Source organism: Falco biarmicus, chromosome 7, assembly GCF_023638135.1.
Source record: "Falco biarmicus isolate bFalBia1 chromosome 7, bFalBia1.pri, whole genome shotgun sequence".
Lineage (NCBI taxonomy): Eukaryota > Metazoa > Chordata > Aves > Falconiformes > Falconidae > Falco > Falco biarmicus.
In genome coordinates, this window is record NC_079294.1 from 66797040 (window position 1) to 66809114 (window position 12075).

The following is a 12075-nucleotide window of genomic DNA, read 5'->3' on the forward strand; positions in this document are numbered from 1 at the left end:
GGAAATGCATTTTTCCTCATAAAAAGGAAGCTGTTTATAGACTTAGCAAAAAATTTACTCCCCTATCAGTACAAAGATGGGTAATGGCCCCCTGGGAAGATTTTGCTGCTTGTGTTTGGAGCTATATCCTCTGTGCCAGCTTCTGCACTGCTTTGCCTTCAGAGCCCTCATTTTGAGCCTGCTCTTTGCATAGAGCTTATCTTAGTGTTTTGGGAGAGTACCGATGTGTCAAGTCCAAGCATACTGGCCATCTCCAAAACAGGAAATACTACATCTTGTAGCAGAGCTGTGCAAATGCTTTTTCTGTTCGTCCATGAAAAATGGATTTACACTCACCATTCTGTGCCTTGAGCACTTTTGTGGTAAAGCCATACCAAAAACTAGGAAGCAAAAAAACCAACAAATTAATATATTATATCGACACTAATTATTATAATGGCTACTAGTGTTTATGACATTCTCAGTTAACCACAGTGACACTGGGTATGCATTTGCATGGGCACAAACAAATACATAGCTCTAGAAATGCTGTCTTTCTTTGCCCACTCCCTTTACAGAGTTTTTTTTTTTGCTGTATTTTCTTTATCAGTGTCAGCTTTTAGGTATTGCAGCAGCATATGGAGATCTGCAGGCGGTGAGGTATTTACTGCAGGAAGCATTAGTGGTGTTACCAACAGAACCTAATGATGACAATGCAGCTGTGGTGGCTGCATATTTTGGACATAAGGATGTTGTGAAAGAGCTGCTGGATTCCTTGCATGGTAAGACCGTTGGGTTGCCTCTACCTTTCCTCAGGCTTTTTCATAGCTGTGTGCTATAGCTTCAAGCAGGCATTTATTCATTTTTTGTCATTCCTTGAGAAGGGAGGGACCTAGGCATGGGAAAGTGCGTGGAGAGATCTAATCTCTGCTGTGTTTGAAGAAAACTTCCCCCGTAGGGGGGAAAAGCACATACATAAAAATATTCCATGTTTGCAGATTGGAAGTGGAGGAAGATGCCATTTAGACAGTTCATTCCCATCAGCCCTCACAGCTGGGTAACATCCCAGATCCTACAGAGAAATCAGGGGATTTTCAGGAAACTGCATCATACCACTCTGCTGATCCAGCAGACACGGTGGTGCTGGGAGTGAGAGTGCAGCATGACTGTATGGCAAGTAATAGTTGGGTGCACAGCTGGCAACATGCTTTATGCTTTCTTGTTGGCTTTTTTTTTTTTTTTTTTTTTTTACTTTCAGGGTAATTCCTTCTTTGGAATCATCATTACATTTTGGTTACATTTTATTTTAAAAATTATTATATAGCAGAACAGAGACATTTTTAGACCCAGACGCAATTCTTAAGGCAGCTGTGAGGGCAGGGGTAGAACAGTACTCGATGAGTCAGTATCAGGAATGGTGTTTGGGTCCCTTGTTGCTCTCTTGGTGTCCTGCAGGCCTGGCAGTTGCTTCTCACTGGGACCCTCTGTGGATTCAGGGTCTGGCAGACCTGCACGGCAGCCAGGGTGAGTTTCTGTCATCTTGACCTCAGACACTGCAGTAACCACAACAGCTAAGCTAGGCCTCTGCAATCGCTGACCTCAATATAGCTCTAGGTCCCCACTGGAGCTATGTGCTTGCCAGTGACCTCAGTGAGAACGGGAATAACCTGCTGGGAAACCTGCTTATCTGATGTTCTTAAACTCTTATAATGTATAAACATAATATATGTTGTAATAAGCAAAAGAAACGTTCCAGTTTGGAGAAGGCAATTAAACATAGTATTTCCTTCAGCTAGAAAGGAGGCTGACAATGCTGGTTTTGTAACCTAGTAGCAAAAATGAAATTATATTAGTATAATACTCTCAGTAATGAAAAGTGACTTGGGTAGTTTCTGGAAACTATAGCTCAGTTTTAGAACTGACCAAATTCCCTTAAACCCTTGCTTTAGGGGAGTCAAGGGAGGTGCTCTATACAAACAGCAGCTTTGGGAAGTTTTTATGCAGGACTTCCCATTTGTTTCCCTTGGAAGTTACATAGAAATCAATCACAGAGCTTAGGGATAAATTGCATGAATTTGCAATTTTGTTAATGCACTGCAGTGATTCTGTCTGGCTCAGTGTGAACTTCTTGTGTCTTACAGCTGAAGTGGAGCCTGTTTTTTGCAGCATAAGGGTGAATGATTTAGTCAAGTTGTTAAGAATGCAAAGAGCAATGTAATTTCCGCATGGAGAAACTGCAAAAAGAAGTTGACTTGTAAACTTGGGCTTGTGGACGTTTCTGTAAGCATTTCAAAGGGGATGTGAGTTTGTAAAGTAAAGGGAGGTGATTCTGTGGATCAGGGAAGATTTGAGGACTGCTTTCTGTTAGCAGAAATAATCCTGTCATGGGCATTTAGTTATATGCGCAGAATTATGCACACCTAGAGGAAGGCAGTGTTCTATGGGCAAACATTAATTCAATAAAAAAAGCAGTTTGGGGGTGACTAAAACATTAGCAAATTCCTGTGAAATCAAAACAAGGTATTTTCGGTTTTAGTCCTAAATGACGTTTGTCTAACTGCTGTGAAGGGATAGTAAAGAATTCACCCAGAATGAATTATTTCAAGGGTAAATAAATTTTTTTGTGAGAGACCTTAGGTTGCAGTGAAAAGACATTAAAACAATTATTTTGTGTTGTCTGAAACATTTATTTTTGTTTTATTCATCCAGTAACACGAAAGGTCAGCTGGTTTTCCCATTCTTTGCATCCCCTCTCAGGAACTTGGAAGAAGTGGACTATCTCAGATGTTTGGATCTAATGTCTGTTGGATCAGGCCTGTTGTCTCTGGATGCAGAGATAATCCTGGTCATCCCTTGCCACCTCTGTTTGGGATTCAGTGTTTGATTTTTCTGCTAGTAGCCTAGCAGGCATCCTCAGAACCTTTCACTGTTGCTAGCTTAAGCGTGCTTAGATCAGGGACAGTCAAAAAAGTTTGCCCATTAGCTGGGTAAGTAATTAAGAACAGATAAGCAAAGCTGAAAACTTTGTGCCTGACCATCTTAGGGCTCTTCGGTAACACACTTTTGCAGTGCAGTCTGCTCCTTTGTCCTCAGGGGCTTCATCCTACACCGTTTTCTTAGCCATTATTTGTGGATGACTCTTGCATCACAGTGGGGTGGCATCAATTAAGTCAAATGCCTTATCTTTTCAGTAGGTCCTAGTGCTTGCCAGCAGCTCCTGAACTGGATGCTGGCTATAGCCTGCCAGCAGGGACATTTGGACATAGTAAAACTTCTGATTCGTGCATACAGTGCTGACCCAGAGAGCTGTGCAGTCAGGAGGAATGAGTTTCCAGTTCTTATACGGTTGCCCCTGTATGCTGCTATAAAGGCAGGTATGTATTCGCATGCTTCAAAACTTTGCCCCTTTTGTGCAATGTCTTTTAAAGAATGGGCTGAGTTGTTCACATCTAGGAAGGTATTGGTGTAGATTGGCTTGCCTGGAAGTGTCCTGGATTTCCAATGGGATATATTAAAATAAAATTGGCTCTGCCTTTTGACTTAGCCAAATTTAAGTCAGGGCCCTCTTAAGTTAGATTACTGTAAATACTGAAAGGCTGAACTTTCCTCTATGAACTCCTAGGGAAAAGATCCTTCAAAAACAGAAACCTTGCAAGTAAAAGCATTATTGTTATGGACACTCTGGCACACATGCTTGATTCAGGCTGAATAATTTACACTTCAAAGCACAGCTGTGTGTATAATAAGATAGGAAAAAAAGAGGGAGCCTGGGCCAGTGCTTTTACATAGTGTCTTTGCTGTCTCAGTTTGACCAAACTAAATCCTGTCACTGGAGGAAACAGCCTTTATATAGTTCAGTTTCCTTTTTGCACACACCCATGGTTTTTTTCAGAAGTGGTTATTTCCCAGGATTTCTGTTCAGCTCCTTGTTGGTTCATTTACATGAGAAGAAGAGAACAGACAATCTGCTTTTCTCTAAAGGGAATGAAGATGTAGCTGTATTTTTATTGCGGAATGGAGCTTTCTTTTGTTCCTACATCCTGATGGACAGTCCTGAATCCAGCAAACACCTTCTGAGGAAGTATTTCATTGAGACAAGCTCACTACCGGGTAGTGCTCCAGCAAAACCAGTAAGTAGCCATTTATCTGTCTAAAGAGATGTTCTTTTAAAGGAGCATCATGTTGATTTGTATTTGTCTTCACATACCATGTGGCTGGTGATTCTTCTTCTCAACTAAGAGCCTTGTGGTTTGCTGCCCATTTAGAGAACAAGCTGTGAAAGTGGCTTTCATGCCAGTGCTGAACTGCAAGGTGTAAAACATTAGGCCTTTAAATGGCATCATTGTGCAAGACGCTGTGTGCGGCAGCTTCTGCTTGGCAATTTTAACATCAGCGGGTGAACTAGGCATATGCTGTGGAAAGGAAACACTGACTTTGTGCTGAAAGTCTTCTAGAGAAATATAACTTCCACAGGCTTCCTCTGTCACCCCAGGATAATCACTTCATTTAGGTTTCTGTTATGCATTCTCCTTGCAAGGTAATACCACAAGGTCTGTGCTGTCCAGGAGTGTTGGCGTGGTGCAGAGCTGAGTGTGTAAACCCATCTCTTCCCCTGTGTCTGATAGCTCAGATACAGCACGTACAACCTCAGAAACAGCCACGTACAATGTGGCTTTTTGGTAACATGGAGCATGAGTAGAGCAGGCTCATATCTGCTCAGAATAGCTTCCCTACTTCAGATCCTCATTAGTAAAAGATCGCTGGTAGCCTTTACTGTCACTTGCTCAGGACAGATCTGGCTTTCTGGAGCAGCATGGAGAGTATCGTGTCATCAGATGATATTAGTTGAGCTGTGCTCTTTTCACAGAAATATTTTTTGATGGAACACAGAGGCCAACAAAAAGCAATTGAAGCCTTTTAGGTTGGCAAGACCTCTGTTCACTAGTTAGCCACTTACCACCTTTTGACAGTTTTGGTAATTCATTTGTATCTCTATTTCTTCCACTGTAAAATGGGGACATTTAAACTCACAGCTGTTGGAAGGCTTAATACAGGATGATGATGTTTTGAGATCTACAGATGAGTGGCATTGTTTTCATGCAGGGTATTATTACATTTCATGATTATCACATATCTTTGTATAACTAGGCTATATTCTTTGTTCTCTCAATCTCTATTATCCAAGTGTCTTTTATTCAGAACTGAAAAATGTCTCATGACGCACACTGTTACTGATTTATAGGGAAGCACATAGTGTTTTGTTTTATTTCTAGTGTTATCCAGCAATTTAGTTATCAGGCATTTTTTGTTTTTCCGCTCAGTATGTAGATTAACAGACACTGAGTGGGAACATCAGAGCCTTGAGCTTCCAATAATTTTCACCGGGTCATAAAATTTTGCAGTGAAAAATTGTGAGCGAAAATTTTTGATCAAGGCCCGGTCTGCATGAATCCTGTTGCCAGTGGAGTATCTGTTGGCTCAGCTCATAACATTGCAGAGTGTTTGATTTTTCTGCCGGTAATTCTGCGGGGTGATTCTGCTTTGGTGTTAAGTAAAAATAAGCAGAGAGGTTTTCATAGTTTTACAAACTTCTCCATTCTCTGTTTTCCTGCCAAAATCCTGTCTCACTCGTTTCGATGCTGTGAATGTTAGAGACTACAGTCCACAATTGTGAGCTTGACTTTATTAGGTTCAATCGGCAGATGTAGAGAGCCCTCCCCATGGGATTCTTGGTTTCATTGACAGGTAAACAAAAGGAAGCTAAATCCTAGATGTTTCTGGATAAGAGTTGATAAAACTACATGCCTTTTAGAAGGAAAAAAAAATAATCCAACTAACTGGATAATTCAGCTTGAATAAACTTGAAATAATTGTTTGAATCACAGGGAAGAGGTCTGTTTTCCATGTGGACTTGCTGGCAATATTTAACTTAGCTGCTGTATAAATGACTCAGCTTTACTGTTGTCACACCCTGACTGAAAAAGAGCGCAGCCTTAAAACATCAGCTAATTGCCAGAAGGTCTTGGTTTGAAAAAAAAATAAATATAAAACCCAAAAAAGCCAGACCCAGAAACTTGACTTTGATTCTTCTAGTAGCTGTTTATTTTTAATATGTTTGCTTATTTAATGCTTTTTCTTTGAATTCATTTTGGCAGACTGGGCCAAATCCCGGAAGATTTGTCCTAGTTTGTCTGCAGAGCTCAGGTCTCTGGGAAGTGATAGTCACACACCCTGGTAATTGTTTAAAACATGACTTCTTGGCTTGCAAACAAGCTGCCTCAGTGCTTTCTTCATATCTCATAAGGTTCATGAGTGTAAGTCTTCTTGTGTAAGTGCTGTGATGTATTTTGAACTGGGAGGAAGTGAAAAAGGATTGTATGGAGACTGCAATGTGTATGGCAGCCAGCTGGATGTCAAATAGACTCTCATCTTGGACAGGACAGGCTGAGCACAATTGTTTCAGAATGAGTCCAGAACTTCAAAAAGGTTTGTCCCATCTGTTCTATCTCTGAGTGAAAACACTGCACAGTTGTATCTCCAGTTGATTTCACAGTGGTAAATGCTACTAGCTATGCATAAAATGTGGTTGGAGAGCTCAGTTTAGGTGCCACACCTTCCAGGCAGCCATTGCACCGTGCAGTGCTGCCCTTTATGAGACAAGAGGAGTTACATCTCGTTTTTCTGATATCTATTTCTCCTTTTTTTTTTGGACAAAACTTTATCCCCACAGCAAACCACCGTCTTGCTAAAGAGAGAAGTGTTCCATTAACAAATGCCAAAAGGACCCCCTGCAGTAAATTGGCTGGGCACAGATTCCAGACTTCAGTAGGTTACTCTGTATGGAGATACACATGTAACTTTCCAGTGTGTGCAGTGTGAGAGATGTTTATTTTTTCCTTTACAGATCAGAAAAGAGCTTAAAATGCTGCATTTTCCCTAGGAAATGTTTTGCCAGTAATTTTATGTGCAAGCATACAAATGTATGTGTATGTGTGTGATCCTCCTCCGATTTATTTATCTGCTGCTTGGCTAATCTTAGTTACATCACCATCAGTAAAGAAATCTGTAGCAGTTCTACTCAAGATTCACAGCAGCATTATTGATGGAGGAATTAGATCACCGTCCTCAGAATATCCTGTCTACAGCAAGAGCGAGGTTCTGTTAGGGCACGTCACATCATTTAGGAGAAATGCACAACAGCCTTTTTTAATCACTTTGCCAAACAGTCTCAAATCTAAGTAAATATTTTTCGTATTCATAGTTCGTTGTTTTCCCAAGAGCAGCAGGGTTTCTTGCTTCTGCACAATTTCCAGCTTCTTGCCTTCTTCAGTGCATCCCCTGACATCACTGTGGTAGAAGATTTCAATTTAGTTTTCAGGACTCGTATTGAGACATTCTTTCCTTGGCAAGAAAGGGAAATCTACAGAGGTTTTTCTTGCCCTTCTGAAGAGCAGTAAGCCACCCAGAGTCAGGCTGTACCCAGGAGCTAATAGCCTCTGAACACCGTCTCCTGTTTGAGTGCAGAGCTCACCAGCCGGTGCCAAATGGAGGAGGGTTGAGCTGATTACTGGGCTCTGCAAGTTCAGCATCATACAGCTTTGGCATCAAAGAAACGGGCTTTTCTGGGAAAGTAGTGGAGATGATTAAGTATGAGTTGGGGAGGAAATCCCCTCTCTGTGGCGTTGCTGTCAGGCTTTCTTTCTTTCAGTTAATTATGTTTTCACCGCAGAGTGCTGAGCCAAGTAAATCCCTAAGGTAATTCCACTGACATCGGGTTACTAGCGCCAAGATGAATTTGGTTCACTGTCCCTAAATCAGATGAAGGGGCTTGGCTGATCCTCCAATTTGCAGCACTCAGGTGGAAGAGACGCTGTCAGTCCTTGGCTCTGGATGTGGAAGAGCACTTACTGCTGAGATTCAAAAAGCTGCCTAGGAGATGGGGTCACCTACCAGGCAGTGTTGACAGCAGGTATTGGATTTCACAATCTTGTCTGTGGTTTTAGAAGTCACTATCTGAATTCTGCAGGTATCTTTCTATCACATTAAATACCCTGAGGCCATGTCTCTGCATTTTTGAGGTAAATGATACAGAGCAATCTAAATGCAAAATAGAGATGAGTATCAGTCTGAAATGAGCAGTAGACACATGTCCTGCTTGCACCCGTGTAAAGCAGGCTACGGATCTTAGTATTACTGTGTTGGTTGGTGTACTCAAGGGCAAGTACTTTTTTGTACTGTAAAGAGCATCATCTTGAAACAGAGCAGGAACTGAAGGAGGGGATAAGCAAGTTCTTTTTTCCTTTTTTTTTTTTTTTTATTGCAGCTTTGTTGTACACAGTTTAATTTAGCAGGAAGAGAAAAGGGAGAGTTGGAGTCTGTTGCACGTTTTTTAATCCTGGCTCCCCAGGGAGAAGGGGAGATGTTACTGTCCCATTGTATGGACCAGCAAACAGAGACTGGGTAGCTGGAGACAGTGACTGGTGTCGCTCAGGAAATATGGGGCTCTGGAGTCTGAATTCAGGATCTCAACCATAAGAACTTGCTTTCTCCTGTGAGGGGGAAACCAACTAAACAAGCCAGCTCTCCAGGCCTTTGTTCCCATTCCTGCCAGAATTTCAAAGCCCTGTATGGTTATACATCCTTTGTGTGACTGAAGGACCTGTGAATAGCCTTTTGCGTGGAACATCTACTCAGATTCTTAGCTGTAATTCTCAATTTTCTTGCTTCTTTTTGTTTAGGAGAAATATATGAATAGTTCAAGGGGTTGGATACTCTGGTCATGGGTGCATATCTAGGAAAGGTGCTACAGGGCATCGCAGTTCAAATGAAATACTGAAAGATGTTTAAAAAAAAGCCAGGAAAATTTTCCTTCCCTGTTTTCTTTCTGGGCCATGGTGTGGATCCTGTGCATCCACAGCCATTGTGGTGATACCGTTGCCAGAGGACGAAGTGCCAGGATGCCACCACTTCCATCTCAGTGTACTGTTTAAAGTTGTCCTGAGCTTCTGGGGTAAATCTCCTCTGGACAACATCTTTGTTATGTGTCTTGCCCAATGTGGTGCTAGTCTTTGGTGATCATAATATACATGGGGTAATAATTAACAGCTTGTGATATCAGTGCTGAGGCCACCTTTGAATGTAATGTCACTGTTTTCCTCATTGCAGAGTGAAAAGTAACTTCAGTCTCACAGCCAGATCTTCATTCCAGATCGATCTACTACCTTGGTAGCGTGGGGCCAGTAAAAAGCTGCTTCAGCCACTGCCTGAGGTGTCAGTGAAGGGCGTTGCTGTTCCCCTCTGTTGGCAGATGGCAAGTTGCAAAGGGAAATAGAGGAAAGAGCATGGCTGATCTCCATAGCTTAATTTTTGAGGTTTAGACTCCCTCTGCGCAAGTTCTTTGTGATGATTACAGGAGATAATTGATGAGTCTGGTAGACAGCCTGAGACTAATCCACCTTTCTGTAACCCTCTGTTCTGTTAGCAGTTCCAAACCCCATGTCTTGACAATGATATGGGTAAGTGGGAAGTCTCTTCCTTACTGGCAGTTAATTTTTAAGACCATAGAAATGTTGTCTGGACCTGCTGCTTTAAAAGCTTGGATTTTCCCGTATTCATTCTGATTTAACCCCTCTTCCCCCACATTGGCTGAGTCTCAGCATAGCTTTTGGGAAAAATTGGCATTCCTGGAAAGAAGGGATCAGGACAAACTATGCGTTGCCAGCCAAGGTTAGTTCTTAAAATGTCTGATTCCCTTAAAATGTTTCTTGCATATCTAGGCAGACTGTGCTTGTATTATACCTTCAGTAGCTCGATCTTTATTACACCTTTCTCTTCTAGCCGAAAGAGGCCATTCCTGTTAAAAATCTGCGTGAAGCATGAGTTGTTGGGGATTGGGCCCTTTCTTAACTCCTTCTAGGCCAGGAGATTTGTGGTATGTGGTTTTGCTAATGCAGAGCATGTGATTTTATCTAGGACTGTTAAATAGGAGAGTGATGTTTTTGTCTCTGTGTGAGCAGAAGTCATGGTGTATATTTAATTGTCCTGACATAAAAAGGCTTTTGCTGGCATCACTGTAAACCACAGTATGGTATAAATGATATCAGTAAGAGAATTTCATTGCTGATTAAGCTATATTTCTGTCAGGGACAATTTTAGCTGATCTAGGATGGAGCTACAGCGATGCTGCCTTCCTCCGCTCCCAAGCCATGTGCTCCTCCCTCCTCTTGCATCCATACCATTGTAAGTAATTTTTTGGTGGCCTTGGCTGGGAGCTAAACCAGCTGAAAATCCTTTCTCTAAAATAACCAGTAATAATGTTATAAGGTAGGGTAGTGCCCTGAAAGTGCATGTAAGTAGCCAGACAGAGATCAATACTACTTGAGGATTTTATTTGTAGTGTAGAGGTGTTTTTTTGCATTATCTGAATTTAGGGATCTGGCTCCTGTTATGAGCCCTTGGGAACCAGAAAAAACTAATCAGGTGTCTTAGCACAAATGTGCTCTCTCCGGTGAGGTTTCCTCATACTGGGAAGATCTTCCAGTCTCTTAGCATTAGTACCACATCCCTACACCTCTCCTGAAGTGTGGGGTAGCTAGGAATCAAAAAGGGAATCTGACCTGTGTGTTTATACTATTACCATAACTCATAACTGATTGCTGTCCAGTGATGTAAATAGTTCTTGGGCTGTTACAGGTGAGAGAAAATTACAGAAAACTACATAGAGAATTTAAAGCGAGTTTGTAAGCAGGAAGCTGTTAGATACTCTGCTTTACTGTTAGATTTTCCAAGTTTGTGTATGTTTAGTGCCAGTGTGAAAGCTTTGCAGCGTAACTCCCATTAGGTACTGTACATTTTGCAGTAGCAGTGAATACTCTGCTTAATTTGATTTCTTGTTGCTGCTGGCTTGCTGTGTGTTACATGGATGTCTTGTGGCGTGACGGTGAATGTAGCTTCAAACAAAGAGCTTGTGCTCTTGTCCTTGGTTTCCCCAGTGATACAATGGGCATAATATTTTTATTCATATTTGCAGGGCTGTCCTGAGGCTTCACTACTGAATGTGTGGAAAGCGCTATGTCTACACCAAGTGCAACTGCTGTTTCTAAAAAGTGCAATTGTTTGTGCTTATCCTTTATTCCATTCTCCTAGACATTTGAATTGTGTGATCTACATTAGTTGGAGTTCTGAGTCCCAAACAAGCATTTGGGATAGACCTTTGTTTCCCTTTTCCTTTTCTCCCTTCCCAAAATATATTCATTTTAATTTTAGATTTGGGGTTCAAAGTCTTAAAAGCTAAATACTGGGCACTGGAAAGCAAATGAAATTTGCTGTCGGGTCCTTGCTGCCTCCTGGTGGAGAATTAATGATCACTTTATTGAAGCTGTCTTTGGCATGAGCTAAGACAAAAACACTGGGCTTATGAAAATTTTTTGGGACTAACATTTTTAAAATGTGTAGTTTGGAACATAGATCTCATTGGTATGCAAGGATATGGTACTGTAAATGAAGCCTTGGCTTGTTTACTTGCATTGATAACCATTGTGTGTTCACGTTTTCTTCTGTCCAACCTGGAGCCTGAAATAAGTAGTTATGCCTTTCATAAGAGACTGGGGTTTTTTCCAAAAGAGGATATAATGACTTCCTCATCTTACCGTCAAAAGCAGCAGAATGTTGTCTAGAAAAGAGGCAACTGCCAAAATAATGTCTCTCAGAAGCTAAAATATCTTCCTAAATGATACTGAGCAAATTTCTAGTGATTAGAAATACTTTACGTGGGGGGCGTTTGCCTTTTGTTGCTTTTCCCAGATGTTGCTTTGCAAAACCTAAACTTTCACCAGAACAGTTTGGCTGCTTGTTGCTGGAATGTTTAAGATGGAAGAGCAGTCCCTGGGCATGTATTAATTATTCCAGCAACAGGCCTCTTCCTAAGAAATCTTTACCACACTCAGCAGATCTGTCCCTGCCCTTTCTACAGATGCACGAGCAATGATCCATAAGCATTTCAGAGGCTGACTGCTCCACAGTGCTTCCTCTGGACCTGCCTGGCCTCTGTTGGTGTTCAGAGTCCCCTGGAGATCTGAGCAGCAATGCAGACCATGT

The 12075-nt window shown here is 41.6% G+C and overlaps 1 protein-coding gene across 7 annotated transcripts in view; it reads left to right on the plus strand.

Moving 5' to 3' along the window:
* LRRK1 (leucine rich repeat kinase 1) overlaps positions 1 to 12075 on the plus strand; it is an 83248-nt gene that overhangs the window by 24016 nt on the left and 47157 nt on the right. For 3 of the 7 annotated variants that reach the window (XM_056346362.1, XM_056346361.1, XM_056346364.1), the window contains 3 exons: positions 590 to 761; positions 3171 to 3353; positions 3961 to 4109. The exons of 1 other annotated variant lie outside the window; for it this stretch is intronic. In XM_056346362.1, coding sequence (XP_056202337.1) covers positions 590 to 761; positions 3171 to 3353; positions 3961 to 4109 — 504 coding nt within the window. Of the gene's footprint in view, positions 1 to 589; positions 762 to 2129; positions 2260 to 3170; positions 3354 to 3960; positions 4110 to 12075 lie in introns of those variants that run through there. 3 more of the 7 variants (XM_056346363.1, XM_056346365.1, XM_056346368.1) reach the window with 3 other exon arrangements.